At 39.8% G+C, this 21792-nt stretch overlaps 1 protein-coding gene across 14 annotated transcripts in view; it reads left to right on the top strand.

Annotated features, from left to right (window-relative positions):
* UNC80 (unc-80 subunit of NALCN channel complex) overlaps window positions 1-21792 on the top strand; it is a 215487-nt gene that overhangs the window by 184914 nt on the left and 8781 nt on the right. For 11 of the 14 annotated variants that reach the window (XM_077885390.1, XM_077885389.1, XM_077885393.1 and 8 more), the window contains 9 exons: window positions 817-940; window positions 1905-2030; window positions 3263-3386; window positions 4108-4314; window positions 7283-7467; window positions 8108-8273; window positions 9668-9847; window positions 13986-14124; window positions 16550-16606. In XM_077885390.1, the coding sequence (XP_077741516.1) occupies window positions 817-940; window positions 1905-2030; window positions 3263-3386; window positions 4108-4314; window positions 7283-7467; window positions 8108-8273; window positions 9668-9847; window positions 13986-14124; window positions 16550-16606 (1308 nt within the window). The remainder of the gene's footprint in view (window positions 1-816; window positions 941-1904; window positions 2031-3262; window positions 3387-4107; window positions 4315-7282; window positions 7468-8107; window positions 8274-9667; window positions 9848-13985; window positions 14125-16549; window positions 16607-21792) is intronic. The other 3 variants (XM_077885394.1, XM_077885388.1, XM_077885391.1) reach the window with 2 other exon arrangements.

The raw sequence follows: 21792 nt of genomic DNA, 5'->3' as shown, positions 1-21792 counted from the left end.
TCATTTACTAACATTTCCATTTTGTCATTGTAGATGATCCATTTTTATAGGAAATATAAGCTTAGAAACTGTTTCCAGGATAATATTAGAAATAGCATTGATATCAGTAAAACCCAACCTGTTTATTTGGGGGGCCACGGAGATGTCTGTTTTGGGTACTGAGACAATTACAGACTGCATTGACTTTTATTACAGAAAATCCCATGTTCATCTAATTGGGTTTAGACTTATACCATTTATATGACCATAGAAAGTAGCCAAAAAAATCTCATTTCTTAGGAGGCCAAGAAAGAACACTTTTTAAATGAACGGTTTTCTTCTAATGTCATGTTTTTGGCAGGAGGTAAACCATATAAACCTAATCAGTTGTGTCCTGGTATAACAGCTGACAAGATCAATTGCAGTCTAATAAATAGGTTACAGAAACGCAGCCTTGTGGTCAGGTTAGTTCTGTTGGGAGTAATGGCCCCTGTGACGGGTTTCCTAAAATTGTAGTCTTATACCCTCTGTCAAAGCTGAAACCAGGGAACTTAAAATGCAACCCATTCATCATCTCTGTTTTTTCTTCAATAGATTTTGTCTCATTAGTCGAGTGGGGCAGGAGTGCCTCTGCCACGTTTTCAGTATCTTCTTCCCTTCCCAGTGTGCTCTGTGCTTTTGGAACAACATGGGTAAACTTCATCCCGTGTGAAGCACTTTGTTGTCTCAGACACCTGTCCTGTCTTAGATGGTGTCAGAATCACTGTCCCATTCACTTGTTTCAGACTGACTCCAGAAGGGAGCCACGCTGCTAATGGCTCCTATATTGTATTCCAGGCGACAGGTTGAGTGGGAGCCTGCCAGCAATTTGATTGAAGGGGTTTGTTTGACACTTCAGAGGCAGCCAATCATATCCTTCCTGCCTCACCTTAGGTCACTGATCAATGTCTGTGTCAATCTGGTGAGTAGCCAAGTGGCAACCTTATGAAACTTTGCAAAATTTAACTCTGCTATTGATTTCTCTGAATTGAAGATTTACAGGTCAACCACTTTGTGCCCCTACCTACCCATGAAAACAGACGGCTCAGGTGACACTGAAAATAGTGAGGTACATTTCAAGGTGGTGCGTGGGGAGATGAGGGGGCCCATCCCTACGCAAGTGGGATTTTGGTGTGCTGCTTCCCACGCACTACTTTGACAATTTGCCTCTTTAAGTTGCGCTGAGAGTTGAGGGCTGCCAGTTGGAGAGTGGGGTGGTGGAGACCGCACAATTGGCTAGAAGTTGAGGTAGTCTGGGGTGGGGGAGCTTAAAATGCAAAGAGAATTTTTTCCGCTTTTTTAGTGCAAAATGATGATATGAGTTGGCCAGTCTAGGATCTAGGGGAAGAAAAAAAAACTTTTTTATCGTTGATGTAATATCTAGAGTCTGGTTCTCACAAGGTTTTGTACGATGTAGAAATCATGTTAGAGCATTTCATTGAGTAGGATCTGCTGCTTAACTAGTTGAGCAATAACTCTATAGCTGGAATGCCTAGTGCAAATAGAGCTATGCCATCATCATTGTCAGTACCAGCTCCATCAAAAAATGTGGACTGCCTTCCTTTGAATCCACCAGTAAGTATGTCCAATCTCCTGATTAGAATAGTTTTTGGTTCATCTCTCATTATTTACATAGTTAGCTACAAGCAACATTCTACAAAACCTTGGCTGAATCCAGTGTCACGTGTGATCAGACTCCAGACATTACATGCCTTCCAAAGGAGGCGACAAGAACAGATTGAAAGTAACATGTCCAACCTTCAAATTTCTATTATGATCATTATTATCTTATTATCATCATTATGATTATTGAATGAGACTCCCTTACTCCGGTCGCATGAAATTGCAATAGTCAAGGCTGGTCATGTGCTCTGTTTGTATTTCAGGTGATGGGAGTGGTAGGACCTTCCAGTGTTGCTGATGGATTACCCCTTCTTCATCTCAGCCCTTATCTCTCACCACCTCTGCCCTTCAGCACAGCTGTTGTCCGGCTTGTAGCATTGCAGATACAGGTGTGACTGCCTTACCTGTTTGTCACGCTCATTAAGTTGCTCGTGGAGGCACCTGATCATGGTGTTCTCTTCTTTTTCTGCAAAGGCTGGGCAAAATCTGTGAAACAAAAGTGTAAACATCTCCCAAACTTTTACGGGTTTGGAGCGTCAGTCCTGAGCTTGGCCCTAAGTTGTGCTTCTGTAATTCTTCTCGAGATCTCAAAAATAGCAGAGTCATGTGGTCCTGCCACAACTCCAGGAACCACTTGCGTCATTTCAAATTGCATGTGAGACCTCAGGAAAATAATGATTCACAGATAATCAGCTCACAATTGTTAATTAAAAGACACAGTAGTATTCAAAGTCTGGTTTTAAATTCTTCATGGAAAGAATTGCAATAGAACATTCTTTCACGTGTTACTGCTAGACTTTGAATATCTAATTTAATGATTGTGGGTTGAATATTGTGGTTGTTTTCCTTTTTTTTTTTCTTGTTCTTTTTTTTTTTTTACTCTCCCAGTTATTTTATTTCTTGAAATTAAAATAATTATTCCCAAGGCAATAAGTGCAGAATGCCAACTCCCCTGCCTCTTGCTGTGTGTCACCTAATTTTAGAGAGTGGTAGATCATCAGAAAGCTCTGTGACTGGTGGGAAATATGCAATTGATGTAAATGGGCAACAATGCAACCATTATCTGACAACTTAGCTCAACGGTCCATCATCCAGAGAATGGGTGATGGTAGAAAAGAAACTAAGCAAACAATGATCCCTAAAGTGATTCATGTTAATAACCCGCATACAGAGATCATTTCTTTCTCTCTATATTACCTATTCCTTTCTGGTTTGGGGAAGCCCTATACAGAGGTCAGAGGACTTTTAAATAACTACCAAATGGGACAGGTGGCAAGTTCGCATTTTATTCTTTCTCTTTTATCTCTAAAATATTTATTGGTGGACACATGGAGCAAATGAATGGGGATATGTGGTGGTTTTTGTACCAGACCAAAAGTACTACAACAACTTTGCATTTGATATTCAAGATGTTGCTGTTTTTTAGGTACATAACTCTCAGTTATGTCAAGCAAATGGTAAAGTATCAGTTTTGAGTGAATCTTGTATGCAGCGCAATTGAATTCGTAGTTTCCAGGAGCAGCCAACAGGGAGTCACCGTCTCCAGCGTGCTGTGTAGAAACAAACATACCGAATGGGTGTGAGGATCAATTAATCTTTGTTTTCTATTATTGCTGCACAGGCTTTAAAAGAAGATTTTCCTTTAAGCCATGTGATCTCTCCATTCACCAATCAAGAGCGAAGGGAGGGGATGCTTTTAAATCTACTCATCCCATTTGTGCTCACAGTAGGATCTGGAAGCAAAGGTCTGATTAATTTAACTAAAGGAAATTTATCATTGTTGTTTTCCTAAGTGTCAGGCTGTTATTTCTTATTCTTTTTCCCATGAAGGCCATCACTGAATTTGATGTGAATGATTTAAACAGGGTTATCCTAGGAAATAGAGTTTTTCTTTCGTTGCAGTTTAGCGACCCTGGGTCGAGTTTCTCTGCTCCACTTCTTAGAAGATATGTCCTTCAGTACAGCAAAAATTGGGAGAACATTATTTCTGTTAAGAAAATGGTATTACCTGAAATACAGCATGGTACGAATTGACAATGAGTGGACTTTATAATCTACTGCCATCAGGGTTAGCATAATAAACCCTGCTGCTGCCATTACATTCCAATATATTTTCATTACTCTTCCTTCTTGGGGGATTTTTCTTTTAGGAAGAGCTTATCTCAAATATAAAGACAAAACGTTATGAGTATTTGAGCAGAGAAAAGAAAGGAGATTGAAATGGTAAGCAGAGATTTGGCTAAGAACACAAGCTCTCGGGTGTTGACTATGGAGAAAACTACCCAGTATCAGGAATGTGGTTTCTGCCCAGAGGAGAAGCTATACTGGGTGGGCAAACACCCGAATGTCTAGGGTGCTCTAGTTTGCAATTGGAAAGAGAGCTGAATTTTTCTGGGTCTAATGTGGGAAGTCGGCCTTGTGACGGGCTTTCCTTTCCACTTGCCTCTCGCGAACTCTGCTCTGTAGATAGCCCATGGCTGGAACAGCCTGAGGTGCAGCTGCTCTTGCAGACGGTCATCAATGTGCTCCTGCCGCCGCGCATCATCAGCACGTCGAGGAGCAAGAACTTCATGCTGGAGAGCTCCCCCGCCCACTGCTCCACCCCAGGGGACGCAGGCAAAGACCTGCGTCGGGAAGGCCTAGCAGAGTCCACCAGCCAAGCAGCCTACTTGGGTGGGTGCTCTCCCCTCTCCCCTCACCCCTACCACTTGTGTGTGTGTGTGTGTGTGTGTGTGTGTGTGTGTGTGTGTGTGTTAGATGTGTAATGTAAGTACTTATTGAGTTACATTACATCTTGACTTGAAAACTCTTTTGAAAGACCTCAGTCCAGAAAGTATTTAAAGAAGCCACTTGAGCAAGTAAGAGACATCACCCTTGCAAAAGAGTCTATAAACATATGCCAAAAAAACCCCAAAGTTTTTTCCTATCTGTGGTGCCTTTATTACTTGGTTGTTTTTCTAACAGCATCTGGACATGTAAGGAAGGCATTTGCAGTAAGAATTCCTCCTTGCTGGTTAAGTATGAGATCACTAATGAGGTTATCCTTGGCAGCTGTTATCAGATGTAGACTGAGACTAGTATATGGGGACACAACTCATGGGACTCATTGGTCTGTCCCCTATATGGAGCCCCTCGAGGGGGGCAGTGAGACTTGGTGGCCCAGCAGTACAGCCGACTACTAGCTATTTTTCTTCCCTTACGATATCATCTCTAAATCTCCATCTTGATTTTCACTCTGGTGGGGCCAGTCGACTTGTTTTCCCCCCAGAGGCTTGCCAGTTTCCTTCCCTGCTTCCACTCCTACTTTTCCATCACCCCACGCCTGCCTCTAACTTGGTCCTGACTCACACAACACTGGAGAGCCACCCCTTGGCCCTGAATGAACTGAGCCTAGGGGATGGGAGGGGGGTGTGGGGAAACACTCCTGCCATAGCTCTGAGAATAAGGAGTACTGGCAGCAGGAAATCTCAAAAGCAACAAGTTAAGAAGATCGTGCCTGACATTTTTCAATTTATCGAAGTAGATTGTGGTATGAGGAGTAGAAGATGAACCATACATACTGGTCAACACAGGTCCTAGGACTTTGGAGTGTGTGAGGTGTTTGGACCATATCATAAGGGGAAATATTTGGGGCACGTGCTGGCTCAGTCAGCATAGCATATAACTCTTGATCTTGGGGTTGTGAGTTTGAGCACTACATTGGGCATAGCAATTACATACATACATACATAAATGTAAGCATTTGAAAATTATGTGATTGACAGTAAAAATGAAAAGGGAAAAAAGGAAATAAGAATGTATTTGCACAGGACCTACCCACATGGGGCTTAATTGCCAAAGCCATGAAAATATGGAGTTCAAAGAAAATCTAGATTCTGGGACAGTTCTCTGCATAAGGTTTGGCATTGCAAAGAGGATGCTGGAGACAGAGGGCTTACCACTTAAGGCAAGGAGAGGAGAAAACGCTTGGCGAGTTCACCCTGCTTTCTGCTTTTTTAATGAAGGTGGATCCTTTGGTTACTTGGCCAAGCTACTGGATCTCTGTTTCAAATTGATTTTTAGATTTATTTTGAACACTTACTGTGCACTAAGCAGTGTTTTCTATACTTTGAATCCTCACAACAATTCTAAGAAGTAAACATTCTTCTCATTTTAGGAATGAAAAGGCAAAGGCCTAAAAAGGTTGAATAACTTACCTAAAGCCACACAGTTCATAAACAGCAGAGCCGAATTTCAAATCCAAGCCATCTGGCAACAGAGTCCCCGCTCTTGAGCCCTTTGTTATCCTGTTTATGTGCTGGGCTGACGGAGGTGAAGGTGGAAAGCAGAATGGCAAAAACCCAAAGAAGACTAACAGGCACACGGCAGTAGAAATGTCACTAAGCTCAGAGAAGGGAAAGAGGAGTGTTGGGTTTTGTCTGTTTGTTTAATTTAGTCGAGGGAAAGGAATTGGGATGAATGATTGCTGTGAAAAATGAGATTTTGAGGAAGGGGAGGAGGCGGAGGGGTAAAGAAGACCTTATAACATCTCTCTTTGTGTTATATGGCATGGTTTTCCCCCCTAGAAATGTCCTAAATAAGTGATAAAGGCGTGTGTGACTTTGAAGGCTGAAGGGAGTTGGGATTCTGTGTGTCTAATTGCTGAGATGGGCCTTAAGACACGATCAAGAAAGCCCAGTTTCCCTTGACTGCCCCATAGCAGACACCATGCGGTGAGCTGAGGCGCCAGAGGATGCTCCCACCATAACGTTTGACACCCTTATGATATTCTGGTTTGTCCCGAGACGCTGTTTGGGAAATCTTCTTCCTAAAAGAACAATAAATAAATGCAGATGGTGACAGGGCTTCCAGAATCTAGGGAGAAAGAGATATTGTAAAAGAACCCCAACAAGGTTTAGTAATAAACATGACTTCCACCATGAGAGGGAGAAAGGAAGGAGGGAGGATGGAGTTTTTTCATCTGGAAGGATATACTCAAACACGTTTTCCTGGTTTCCTCTGAGGAGCAGATGAGGATGGGGCCAGAAAGGGAGCTGGGAAGGGGAAGGCCTTGTTCTGTTTTAACTTTGTGCATTTCTGCATAGTCTGATTTTACTTTAAATAACAAAAATATAGTATTGCTACACTTAAAAGAAAAAATCTTTTAAAACACCCATGTTTTAGCTTAGGAGTGAGTATATTTCTAGTTTTATATATATTTATATACTTATTATATATATTATATATTTATATATATTATTTATATATTATATACTAGTATATTACTAGTATATTGCTAGTATTACTGTGAAGCCACTATGACAGAACTTCCAGAAAGCAAAATATTAGCCACGCGTTATGTTTATAACACATGCCCTTTCAGTGCTATGAACACTTTGCCCGGGTGTTCCAAAATAGTAGTTAAAGGTATTTAAGAAAGGTGGCTGTGTTCTCCTAATCAAGATCAGAACAGATCAAAACATCCAAATGTTTGTCGTGATGTCAGAACACTCGCTCAGGAGTACACGTAAGTTCTTGGGAACATGGAGCCAATTTAGAAATTCAGAAAAATCCTCTCTGACGCATAAAGGGCTGTGGATGTGAGCAGGTTCTTCTGAAGCCCAAGTATGCAGGCTTACTATTCTCTCTTCCTGGTGTGAAGCGCTGAAGGTGATTCTCGTCTGCTTTGAGAGGCAGCTGGGAAGCCAGTGGTACTGGCTGAGCCTCCAGGTGAAGGAGATGGCTCTGCGCAAGGTGGGAGGCCTGGCCCTGTGGGACTTCCTCGACTTCATCGTGCGGACCCGAATCCCCATCTTCGTGCTCTTGCGCCCATTCATCCAGTGCAAGGTGTGGTGTGTGCTTCTCCCAGAAGTGACAACCCCCCACCCCGGGATGTGCTCTTCTCCAGGTTAAGGCAGGGTTGTGGCAGCAGTGCTCGAGGGATGTAGGATGGCCAGTTAGTAGGACCTGTTGGGACCATGCTTGTGAGAAAACAGCTCAAAAACAGATCCCAGAGGGTAACATTTCATGTCAGAAGTCCCTTCACAGTGAGGGACTTTATTTTAGTCCCTAAAACTCTGCTCTCTCTCTACTCAGCCCTGCCTCCTAGGGAAAAAGAAAAAAAAAAAAAAAAAAAAGATCGGCCCAATGGATGATCTGAAGAACGTTCTCCTTTCTTCAGTGACTTGGCACAGATCTGATTATAAATAAACATGAAAGAGACAGAACACTTAAAGCATGTTTCCTCCCCTGAAATCCTCATGATTCAGCTACTGTGTTGTTATTTTCATGCCCCAATTTCCTGGGGGCAGCGACTCAAAATAATGTATTGATTCAGAGCTTCCTGTATAAAGCCCCATTCTAAAAACTTCATTTGCATTACCTTATTTAATCCTCACAACCAATTATTGGACAGATAGGTACAATAATTAGCCCATTTTACAGCTGGGAAATATTGAGGATCTGAGAATCCATGCCTTCCTTTCAGCTTCTGGCCCAGCCAGCAGAGAATCACGAAGAGCTTTCTGCACGGCAGCACATTGCTGACCAGCTAGAGCGACGCTTCATCCCACGCCCTCTGTGTAAGAGCTCCCTCATTGCTGAGTTCAACAGTGAACTAAAAATTCTAAAAGAGGCAGTTCATAGTGGCTCAGGTGAGTAACCATGGGGTGTTTTGAATCCGTTTGGCACGTGAAACCTACACCCTACAAAGAATGCCTTTGTCCAGGTCACCATTCTCTTTGGAACCATGTATGAGTTAACCAGTAGACTTGACCATGGGATCATTGTCAGCAACAAAGCAAGGGGTATCATAAGACTTGAATTTTACTCTCTTCTAAACATATTTTTCAATCTCCATTTCAGAAGTTAAGCTCTTTCTTGGCTATTTAACTAGAAAAAAAAATCTTGAAATGCTTGCCCTTTATGGAAAGGAGAGGGGGGATTCACATTCTTTGAGCATCTATCATACGGGAGATGGTTTCATAGGTGTTATGTCACTTAATCCACACAAATGCCTATAAGAACAGATGCCTATAAGGTGCATAACTGAGAGTCCCTTACAGAATGAGGAAACTGAGACTCAGTAGAGAATAAAGAATCTACACACCTGACAGTGACCACAGGGAGGGGACTTCGAACTAATATGATTGCTTACAAAGCCTTTAACTTTTACAAATCAGGGAAGGAAGGGTTGAATTAGAGTTGGCAGGCTAGGAGGTCCTTTCTGTATATTACTTAAAAGGTTTTCTTGTGGGGGTTCTTTGTTTACTTTTTATAATTATTGACAGTAAATTACTAGCAGAGAAAACAAATCATTATCTGCCATTAGAGGGCAGTCATTACCCATAAATAGACTATCATACATGTGGCCTTTTTTTTTTTCTTTTCTAAAATATATTATTCCTGGCAATGTCTTTAAAGACCAAGATTTTGACAAGTATAATCTTACTGAAAGCTGCAGAGTGCCATTCAAATATTCTGCTTTATAATAAAATAACCTGACACATTCAAGGGGATATTTTAGAAGTCATAATTTCCAGAAAAGGAGAACATGAACGCAGTTTTGATTACGTATTCTGATTTTGATTGAGAAGTTCCTATCAGACAATGCATTTATTACTCCTAAATGCTTGTGTCAGGAAAGGTATATTTCTCAGGAAAATCTGCCAAGTTGGAAGCTTCAATTCATGTCAAAACTATTTTGCATTCTTCCAGCCTTAACATTTGAAAGCAAAGCCATGAGAAAGGAAGAAATGTCAAAGCATTTTATGTTATTAAAGATGCTACATTCCCACAAGGAAGCTATTCAATTACAAATAAATCAATAGCTAATTCTTCTTCTCCTTTTCCTCCTCCTTCTCCTCCTTCTTCTATCTCACTTCCACTTGATACTTTATCCTAAAGACCATTTATCTGGGACAAGCTATTTAACTGATCTTTCCTAAAAAGTACAAGTAGCCTTGACATGAGGGAGGAATTTGAAGCCAGCATTTGTTTTCTTTCAAGACCCTCACCATGGATTTTCTTTGGTCTTTCCATCCCCCAGCCTACCAAGGGAAGACATCCATCAGTACTGTGGGCACCTCCACGTCCGCTTACCGCCTGAGCCTGGCCACCATGTCCCGCTCCAACACGGGCACTGGCACTGTCTGGGAGCAGGACAGTGAGCCCTCCCAGCAGGCTTCGCAGGACACCCTGAGTAGGACCGATGAGGAAGATGAGGAAAGTAGGTCACCCCGCAGAATGGGGTAGATGTGGGGGTGGCATGTGTGACACAGCATGGCCATGCAAATGAGGGCTTGGGAAGGATTTAAGCCATTCTGACCCTTTGCAGTTCTGATCCCCTGGTCATTTTTTACAAAAAGGTTTTGAAATGGAATTGTGGGGCACTTGAGTGGTATAGTCGATTAAGTGTCTGACTCTTGGTTTCTGCTCAGGTCAGGATCTCCGGGTCATGGCATCGAGCCCCACATCAGGCTCCGTGCTCAGCATGGAGTCTGCTCGAGACTCTCTCTTCCTGTCTCCCTGCCCTTCCCATTTGTGCTCTCTCTCTAAAAGAAATAAATCATAAAATAAAATAATAAAATAAAATAATAAAATAAAATAAAATAAAATAAAATAAAATGGAATTGTGACTGATTCCATGATTCCTACTGCTTACTCTTCTATAAATTCCTCAATAGCTCTGGTCATTTGAAAGGAATTCAGAAAAAAGAATAAATCTTTAGTGACCCCTACATTTTTTTGAACTTATATATTCAACCATTTCCACTTACTCTCATTTAAATCGTACTTAAGTAACAAAGGGAAATGTTTATTCCTTTGTCTCCTGGCCATCCGGCTTAGAGGGTTGACCAGCATTTACGTGACCCCATTGGACAAGGAAAACCAAGCCACGCATATACTCAGGACTCAGAAAGTTGGCTATAATATTTAGAATGCAAACCAATAGGGGCTCCTGAGGGACTATAACCCAAAAGAAATACAACCCAAATTTGAGTTAAGAGTGTCCCTAATGACTGAGGTGGTCCAGGAGCTTCCAACACACATGCATAAGATTTGGTGTCATGAAATGAGGGAAAATCTAGTTGAGAGCATGCTTCATATGTATGCCTAATAGGAGTGGGTTTTAAAAGTAAAAAGTAAACTGTTCAGTTAAATACTGCAGTCATTTTATTATTTTTATTGCCTTGATTATTTTCCAGTTGTGTTTTAAAGACATTCTGATATAGCATTTATATAGCAAAGTGTGCTGTCAGTGCCTTAAGAATGAAGAGGACAAAATCTAGATCTTCACTCCGAGCCTCTCCATATCAAACTACAACACAAAGCCCCCTCTCTAAACTAAATTAGAAGAAATAGGAGTGGAGGTTAGAATTTTAATTAACTGAGATGAATGAAAGTATTTTAATACCCTATTACAGTTGGATGTGGAGGAGAGGGAAAGAAATAAATGCAGTAACATTTCCAGATTTCATTTCAGGGTTTATCAGATAATGAAGTGATGATCATATTGTCCTTCACCTGAGCTACAGATGTATATTTGTTTCTAAATCACTCCGGTCATTGCGCATGGAAAAAAAATCTTCAAATTGTAATGGGAAATCTTGAAAAATCATGACCAAGAAAACAAAATGAGAGAGATAAGGATCAGTTTTTATATTCATTTAGTCCTAGTAATAGCTCAGAACTTTAGTAATATCTGTTTTTCCTTAATGCTTAAACTAGTGTCTCCAGGCAATTTTTTTTAATTATGAGAAATGTTACCACCTATCTTTAGTAGAGCTAAATATCTTTAGTAGGTAACCTTATGAATAAGTAGATGACTTAGCCAGCAGGAAGGAGATAGGGAAGAAAAATAGGACATAAAGAGAGATATCACTGACTGGGAGCCAGCACTTACACACTGATGAACACAAAAATTTTTTTTAAAGATTTTATTTATTTATTCATGAGAGAGAGAGAGAGAGAGAGAGAGAGAGAGAGGCAGAAACACAGGCAGAGGGAGAAGCAGGCTCCATGCAGGGAGCCTGACGTGGGACTCGATCCCAGGTCTCCAGGATCATGCCCTGGGCTGCAGGTGGCGCTAAACCGCTGAGCCACCCGGGCTGCCCTGATGAACACAAAATTTTTGCTAATATCTCTGCTCTTAGACATCACAGCCATCCCAGTGAAAACAGAGTCACTAACAAATGTGTGATTGTGATGTGCATGTCTATTAATTTATATTAATTGTGCCTATGTCTCTGCCTATGTCTCTGCCTCTCTCTCTGTGTGTCTCTCATGAGTAAGTAAAATCTTATGGGTGGGTCTAAAAGCCAGATGGTTAAACTATTTTCCCATTCTATCATCAGACCTAACAGGTACAAAATGAGCAACAAGAAAGTATGAGAGAAAACACATTCTCTGAGATTTTATTTTTATTCTTTTAAAAAATTCTATCTATTTATTTGAAAGAGAGAGAGAAAGAGCACAAGCAGGGGACAGGGGTAGGGGGAGAAGCAGACTCCCTGCCAAGCAGGGAGCCCGATGTGAGGCTTGGTCACAGGATGCCAAGATCGTGACCTGAGCTGAAGGCAGACACTTAACTGACTGAGCCACCCAGGCTGGGCTCTGAGATCTTAGATCTAGTCCTGTAGTGGAGAGGATAGATATTTTCAATAAAGAACATTTAACAAAAGGGTGAATGGAAGGCAGCAGCACATAATTAATCATCAAACAAATATTGAGAGACTGTTAAGAGACATATGAGTTTAAATGGGAAAAATCAGTGAGAAATTGGAAAGGACTTTGTGGAAATAGCCTTATTTACCTTACCATGTTTTTCATGTTTTCAAGGCACATTTGCTTATTCCCTTCTCTGTGAACACACCTAAAAAAGAAATACCATTCTGTAACATGAATTAATCTCAAGTCAGTCATTTTATAACAAATTAAAATTTCTGGCACTTTTCATATACACCTTTTTTTAAGATTTTACTTATTCATGAGAGACAGAGAGAGAGAGAGATAGGCAGAGGGAGAAGCAGGCTCCACACAGGGACCCCGATGTGGGGCTCGATCTGGGACTTTGGGATCATGCCCTGAGCTGAAGGCAGATGCTCAACCGCTGAGCCACCCAGGCATCCCACCTTTTTGGTTCGAAAGTTTCATTAGAAATATGACCACTGGGGATCCCTGGGTGGCTCAGTGGTTTGGTGCCGGCCTTTGGCCCAGGGCGCGATCCTGGAGACCCGGGATCAAGTCCCACGTCGGGCTCCCTGCGTGGAGCCTGCTTCTCCCTCTGCCTGTGTCTCTGCCTCTCTCTCTATATATATATATCTATCATGAATAAATAAATAAAATCTTTAAAAAAAAAAAAGAAATATGACCACTTGGGGTATTTTAAATAAAGGATGTCAGATGACCTTACATGGTAGCATCAGTTCACCACAACGCTACTTTAATCAGAATATGTTTAATGTTCCGGAGCGCTTTGGTGGCTCACTTGGCTAAGTGTCTGATGCTTGGTTTCGGCTCAGGTCATGATCTCGGGATCCTGAGATAGAGCCCCATGTACCTGCAGAGCAGGGAGCCTGCTTCTCCTTCTCCCTCTGCCTGCCACTCCCCCTGCTTGTGCTGTTTCTCATTCTGTCAAATAAATAAAATCTTTAAAAATAAATAAATATATACACACACACACACACACACATATATATATGTTTGCTGTTCAGCAACAAGCAACATTATTCACTTAAAATGAGGCTACTTTGTCACAAATACTGTGGTAAAGCTAACTTTCATATAGATTTGAACACATCAATTTCTGCTTTCACCAAGAAAGTAAGACTACATGCATAAAATTTAAAGCTTTATGCATTTCTTTTTTAAATTTTATAGGTTTTCAAATATTTTCCCTAAAACTGAAGTGGTCTCGCCCTCAGCAGTCTACAAATCATTAGATGTACTGAATGTAGTCTTTGAAGGTCAAAGAAATACACTTGACTCATTCAATAACCATATTCTTTTTTTCACTATTCTCAGAATGTTTACAAATTTTCAGTCCAGCTTTTCTGAAATCATTAATTTCCAGATGCCTCTTGACTTTCACAAATAATTTACTTGTAAAAATGGACAAGAAATTTGTATTTATTTCAGGAAGGCTATTTGAGGGTGGGAGATGTGTGGATGTGAAGAGTTGTTTGTCCCTTTGTACAGATTAAAAGCTGAGACCTCTGGGAGTCTTACATTATAGTCTGTAAAAAGGGACAAATGATAACTTAGCTTTAGAGATTGCCCTAAGTTGGAACCCAGGTACAACTTGGTTTGGGTCTTCTGATTGACCTGGTAGTTTTATAACACTCTATCCCTTTGTGCCCTATCAGATGACTCTGTAAGCATGCCCAGTGTGGTAAGTGAACAAGAAGCTTACCTCCTGAGTGCTATTGGAAGGAGGCGGTTCTCCAGCCACGTCTCTAGCATGTCTGCACCTCAGGCCGAGGTGGGCATGTTACCCAGCCAAAGGTAAAGAGCCACAGATATCTTATACTCTGCATTTTGGGGGCAAAGGTAGAAATTCTGAAAATTCACTTTTATTATTCTAAAATGGACAAAAGAGAAGCAGATGATCATGTTTTTATGTAAACCAGTCAACAAAGGACTTTTCAACCAAAGTCATGCAGGCAGCAGTTTGCAGAGAGTTTTGTAAGCCAAACCAGTAGAAGGGGTCCCAGATTCTGATCCAAGCATTGTTTCAACTTATAAATTCCCTGGAAGTAGATACATGGTCTTTTTTCTGGTTGTCAAATGACATTCTCATATTTCACATATATCATGTGTATAGGACTAGCTTGATATATGTGACAAAGTTGAGACTTTCAGTATGTCATTAGTATTTAGTTGGAGGTAGTGATACTTAACCAAGCAGAAAAGGACCTATGCCACTATGTGTGACCTTGGGCAGGCATTTAACAAGAGCCAACAGCGTTCTTTTTTGTGAAATAAGGAGGTTAGCTAAAGTGATCTTTATGGTACCTTCTCTATAGTTCTATGATTCCATGACTAAACATTTTAAGACATTTTCTTTATACGTTCTCTGCCCTCTAAGAATACACATTAAAAAGTTCATATATATACATATGTATACATATATATAAATATATACAGAAAATGATCCAACGTAAGAGTCAAAACATTGTCTATTTCAGAGCCAATGATATTTTCACTTCAGGAACTAAATTCTTTCAGAGTTGGCCTTATGTGTTTCTGGCTAATTTCTTGTGTATTTTTAATACCTACAGATTCAATGTGGTATACTTCATATGTGGAAAATAATAAAAATCAGAGCACATTCTAATGTTCAGATAAAATCGGTTTTATACAGAAATAATTACCTTGTGCCTAAGACCTTTAGCAAATAGTTCATGAACTTTACAGATGAAATAAAATTTGTGAATAAAGCCTAACTTTGGAGAATATTAAAAAAAACAGGGGGAAATGACAAAAAAATGATTAATAAGTAAATTGCATACTTGCAAAGAAAGCAGTATCTTATATACTATTTGGTTATTACAAAAATTAATGATATATAATGGTTACTATCATTGCAAGAGATTGTTTCACCTACCTTTTGCTAATTTACCTTTAAAAAGGAGGTCTTTTAAATAAAATGCACGAACAAAACTAGAACTAAACTATAAAATGTCCCAAAAAAATATAAAAGCATTTGATATTAGTGTCTACCAATTCATGTGAAAGTTTTATTTAAATTAGGGAATTGTAGGAATTTAACATAGAGGGTTTTTTTTGTGATTTACCTAAACTAACCAGACCATTCCCTTTGTACATATTCATTAAGAAATTAACTTGTTTCAAGGGAGAAAATTTGGTCTCTTATGGATATGTGGGAAATCCAGAAAAATCATATAGTTCAGCCCTTTGGGTTGACTCATATTTTGGAAGGCTAATGAAGGCAGTAATGTCTATGTTAGGGAAAAGGAGCCTCTCTCTGGAGTCAGAGACTATTTCTACAGTGTACAATTAGGTAAACAATTTAGGAGGGCAGGTGCTCCAGCTTTCTAAATAGTTTAATTCCATTCAATTTAATAAGTGTTTATTGAGTACCTTGTGGGTGCTTGCTTAGTTCAATGCTGTCTAGTAAAGGAGAGAAAGAGAAAGTATGACACAGTTTCTGTTTACAAATCCCCAAATTAGCTGCATCCAAATAAATCAATAAACCATTTAATTATTCTCTCACCAACCTGACAGGTTTCTTCTTTTGGCATTTACAATTGAGTCACTAGAGGATGGAGGAAGGAGGTAAATGAGAGTGCCACGTGAATATTCCAGGGTTATCTTCCTCCCATTTGTTGACTTGCATTTTCATTGCAAAATTAGCAAGGGAAGTTGAGTTCTTTCTTTGCTTTTCTTAATGGCCTCAGTTCCAAGAATTTGGTTGTGGCAATTCATGGTAAGTGGTTTTTGTGTAATAATGTCACAACACACAAGAGAGAAGTAGGTAGGGTCCTGGTCAATGAAGAATCATGTACATAATAAGACAAGTGAAAAGTCATAATCACTTAGCCAAATGGTCACCAAAGGAATGATAGTCTCATCTTCTACAGATTCATTTTGCAATGCATTTCAGAGCTCATGTGTCCATTTGGAGCTCATTTTAAGTCCCAATTCTTGACCAATAAATAGATCACTCCTCTGAGAGTCATACCCACCCAAAGTCCCTCCCCTTCCCCCATTGCCTTGAGTCCTATGTCTTGACAAACCCAGCACAAGGTGAAATGGTTACCTGTCTCCTTCTCCTTCTTGTTCTGTTAAATTTATTTATTTATTTTTTGGCTCTTGGAAGCAGAAAATTGCATGCCTTTTTTTCTTTTTCTTTTATTTGTTTGCATTTTCTTTCCCTAAATGCTTCATCTCCCTACCCCTCCTGCAGTGAACCTAATGTCCTCGATGACTCCCAGGGCCTGGCCGCCGAGGGCAGCCTCTCTAGGTACAGTGTCAACGCTACCTGTCTATTGGTGTCTGTGCTGGGAAACTAGCTGTTCCCTGTCTCTCTGTCTCTCTGTCTCTCTGTCTCCTCTCGCCCCCCCGTCTTGATATCTATTTCCATTTCTTGCCCTTTGTTGCTCATGAACACACGAGCCTGGAAGTCAAAGGTGTAGCCTCCTTCGTTTTCAGCTTCAGAGCTCAATCACAAATAAGCTAAAAAGCTTACTTAAGAAAAAAAAAATCTGTGGAGGTTTTTTAAGGGCTTGTCCCACGGACATCTAAAAAGTTTGATATGCTAAATGTTAACTTTCTCCCAACAAATCATTCCCTCCCACACCTATATCCCCTAAGAATTGTTTTTCAGAAGCCTTTTAATACGACTCCCCATCATCAAGAAGCCCCTTATTAAATCCAGACAGGTCTTTTAGCTCATGGCATGAATGGTAAGAAAACAAACAATGCTGCTATAATAAGAGTAGCAATGTCAATACAATTTATATAATTCCCTCTCTTTGATGCATGCTATGTGGCAGGCTATTATAGTAGCTTGTTCAAAGGACACTGATAAAAAGAATGTCTGTCCCAGCACAAAGATGACTCCAAACCTTGCCATGAAATATCAGACACAAACATTTCCTGGTAAGTAAGAGACGTCTCATGATGCAGACAATACAATGTCTTGGCTATTGGTTTAAAGCATCAGAAAGGGGGACTGCACCTTTAACACTCAGATAAACCCTGTCAAACATTCCTACTCTTGTGCCGTTGATCCACACCTCTCAACTAATCCTCATTAGGGGTAATGCTTCTTGTTCATTCTAACAGTACCTTAGTTCCATCTCAAGAGAAAAACATTCCCTTCCAGGTTCGCATTATGTAGTGAGTACAATACAACGTGTTTATTGCTTTATCACAAAGATGAGGAAATGTTGAGAGGCTGTTCCTGTGCCAGGATATTCTTTTCTGTTTTTCTCTTTGTTTTCTTTGCATCTTGTTCAGATTTCACATTTTCTTTGGCAACTGAAAATGGGAAATTTAGTCCATTATCAGGTGTATCATTTTTTTTACTAGACCCATAATTCATGACATTCATTTGTGTTTGCGAGCCCTTGCCTTGACAGATCAGGCTATTGGTGGTAAATGTGGAAGTGCTGCAGAGTGCAGGCCTAACTCCATTATCTAGAGCTGCAGGGACGAGGAGGAACAAGATGGTCCTCAAGTCGGTTTCCCCTCATTGTTCACGGTGTTTGAAGAGATCTGAACCAAGTCTAGCACCATAACCACTACTTTCAAAGAACAATCTGTTTTGCTTAAAGTTGCATGTGAGATAGGTGAACCTTGCTTAGAAGAGAATTTCAGTGGCCCTCTGAGAGTGGAAAGGATGAAATCGGCCTTCTAATCAGCCAACTTAGGCCCACGGCTTTTCTAATTAGGCCAGATTTTCCTCTTGCTGAGTAAGTACTAGGTCAGGTTTGGTGACAGAAAGCAAGAATTCGAGTTGATTTTAATAAATGTTCTAAAGGATTTGGCCATCTCTAGTAGGTTCAGGGTTCAAATTGCTGAGCTGGGATTTATCAGAACCAATCTGCCCTGGGTCCAGCACTAGTGGGAATAAACCCAAAGTTCTTGCTACGTGAGACTATTTCAGAGCCAAAGCTATATAGTTTTTATCTACAACTGAATTAGTCAGTCATGTCAGGACTTTGGAGACTGTTTTAGACCAACTGTGTGGATCTGTTGTTCCTATAACTGGCGTGTTTTTGTTCTGGGTGTTAGCCACCCAGACCCCATGGTGGTCATTAAGAAAACAGAAGATGAGGCATTAATGCTGGATTCTAAGTAATTCTGTTGATGCAGGGATATTTCACCAGGCAGTAGCACATCCACCTTTGCCACACACTGCAAGATGTATTTCTTGAACTCCATCATGTCACCAAGTTCTCTTTGGAGGAGAGGAACTTTTGGTATTTACTGAGGTCAGTTCATAAAATAGGATATGCACTTATATTTGGTTTCCAAGTAATCTTATTTTGGGCATGAAACATATGTTTATGTTGCTGACTCTTAAGACCCTAAGGAAGCAGTAGGCTCTAACCATGGCAATTATATTTAGCACATACCCGAGCACTCAGGAGCTAAAATACATCCAAAGTAGTCCTAAGGAGAATCTGGCTCCGAACCTTCAAGAATACCAGGAAGCAGGGCACCTGGGTGGCATAGTAGGTTAAGCATCTGACTCTTGATCTCAGCTCAGGTCTTCATCTCAGGGTCGTGGGTTCAAGCCCCATGTTGGGCTCCATGCTGGGCACTGAGCCTACTTACAAAAATAATAATAATAATAATACCAGGAAGCATGCCCAAGGGAAAGTAATAAACCCCATTTCTCCCCTAACCCCCATATTTTGGTAAACTTTCTGGAGATTTGCTTTTGAAAGAGCATTTATTTTAGGTCAGTGGGACAAGTTGGCCTGAGGGATAAATGAGGAAGAAACCAGAATAACTAGGGTGACCCAATGAATTGGTAACAGCCAATAAAAATTACACAGACCTTTTGAAAACTTCTTCCAGGATTTTTTTTTAACCTGTGTTATCTGATTTCTTTTAAATATTCATCACAAGAAGTATCAGCCTGTTAGAAGCACTATGCTATGGAGCAAAGATTCTTTTAGAAATTAATAAAATAGTATCCCATTCTCTTCCATTGAGAGTATTACTCGTAGAGGCCTAGAAATCCCCAAATACACACACTGTCCATCATGTTTTCTCACCAGAAGAATTAGACATACAGAAGTTATTCAAGCACTTAAGCCTGGATGTTTATCCTTGAAAATTAGATTTTGTTTGGACACGTTAGAATACTCTGAAAGGCATGAATTGACAATCAGTTCTGATTTTTAAGAAAGAGATTAGAATGCTATTTGATTCTGTAAGGGTAATTTTAATCCCAGTGAAAAATAAGAATGTGGCTCAAGTTTAAACAAGACTATGTAGCCTGGATGAGACAAAATTAAAATAACCTATTTAGTAGAACCCATATCATGATCATCCACATTTTCAAAGTATGAAAACTTGGCAAGTACTCTCCAAGTACTTAGAAAAATGTTTTAATCCTTTGAGTGAACAGCTAAGAAAATGTGTTGTGATACACAGATATGTCCTGTACCAATGCTGCTTCAGTTCTTACTGGCTATCTGAGATCCAGATGATTCCCTTTTTACTCGGAGTCCAGCCACTAATCTCTAAATCCTGTGGCATTTAGCATACATTTTCTGGATAATGTTGAAGGAGGTCAGGACAGACTCCCCTAGAATGTGCCATTTTAGCATGTGGATTATTTTGAGCTGAAGGCACTAGAGACCCTGTGGTGTTGAGAGAAATTTTGTCCTTCTCTTAACCACACAGCCAACTCTTAATTGGAGGTCTTTCCCAGAATAAGGGTTTATTAACAGAGACCAATTTTATCTGAGTGACCCATCTGTATAGTAAGGCAAACATCTAATTACCAAACATCTGCTCTTCTTATCACCCTGTGAAGTGCATTCCTTTCCTCTGAAATCCCTACCCCAAACCCGTTCTCCTTAGTTTAGAATGACATATACACTTCATTTTGCCCATCTTTGGAATTTCCATGTCTGTGTGGATTCTCCATACTTAAACTTATTAAATTTGATTTTCTGCTGTTAATCTGACTCATGTTAATTGATTCTTAATCCAGCCAGGACTTCTAAGGGAACAGGACTTGTTGCTCCTCGACATTGTGGAGGCTAACCAGATTTTAAACAATGATCTTTTATTGGGAAAGGGAAAAGTAGAATTTTGTCTTCTTTTTCCCTACTATCTACAAATGTTTTATGGCTCCTTTAGTGCTGGCTTTCTTCATTCCAATCACAAGACAATCACTCAGGGTAAATGGCTTTGCTTTGCGTCTTGGATTCCACCTCTAGATTTCTCTAATAACCATGTTAAAATTGAGAACGAAAAGCACAGGTGAAGACAAGGAAAATACTAATTCACTTTCCATGTGTTAGTCTTACCTAGTATTTCCACTTAAATTTTTTATTTATGAAATATATCAATGTCCCAATCTATGCATTTTTGTAATTTTAGATGAATAATATGAATTATTATATTTTTACGTATTATATTTTATTACATGACTGAATGTCCCCTTTATTCACCTATAATGTGTTTTATGAAGTACCATTAGGTATACATCCCATGTAGGAGAGGCATACATATTTCTACACTACAATACAGGCCCTCAGGCCAAAAGAAGGAAAGAGAGGTAATTTGTGCCAGAATTGTTCTCCTAACATCGTCTGAACTTCACTAGATTATAATTTACTTCCTTGCATTTCGAGTGAGGAGGTTTTGTTTTTCATGGACATTTGAGTCAAAATTCTGCTAAGCCCCAAGTGCATGTACTTCCCTAAAATGTAGATCATGATATGGTTTGCCATAGTGATGTTTTTCAGTGACTCAAAAATACGAAGGACAATTTTAGCTTCAATTTAGAATATTTTAGTTCCTTTTATCTGTATTGTTTGAAACTATCATTTTGTGAAACTTTGGAAAATCAACCATTTCTCACTCTCAAGATTGACATTTTCAAGAAACCAATCTTCTTTAGAGAGGTGCTTGGGGGAAACACCTTGGTCTTCTCCTGGTTGGTTTTAGTATTATACATTCCTATGGTCATAAATCGTAAATCCTACAGATGACTAAAATAGTGCATGACTTGGAGAGAAATTGAAACTAAATTGAAACTACTTTTTATATGCAATTTGATATAGACCTGAGAGAAAGTAGTATGTTCTGCATAAATTACTTCCATTATGAACTTCTCTGGCTGTTTATAATGTGTCCCAACTGCACACAGTTAAGCCAGACTCTGATGTCCCCAGTACAACCATGACAGCATCACATTTTTTAGGAAGAATATAATGTATTAGCTGGGATATACTATTTCCAGGGACATGTTCTATAATTTCATCTTTGATGTGTGCATTCCACTGATGAAATGCTGTATCATTTACATAAAACAGCTAATTACTAAAGCTATAAACTTGATTCATTTCTTAGATCTAAGCCTCTCTATCCATAGAGAAAATTTTGATGCTTATGATCCTCTCTTGGAATAATCATCATGAAATTACCATTATGCTTTGACATTTAACACTCCCTGAG

This window comes from Canis aureus, chromosome 36 (assembly GCF_053574225.1).
Source record: "Canis aureus isolate CA01 chromosome 36, VMU_Caureus_v.1.0, whole genome shotgun sequence".
NCBI classification, from domain to species: domain Eukaryota; kingdom Metazoa; phylum Chordata; class Mammalia; order Carnivora; family Canidae; genus Canis; species Canis aureus.
Note: the sequence above shows the minus strand (reverse complement) of the source record. Positions and strands in the feature narration are given on the sequence as shown.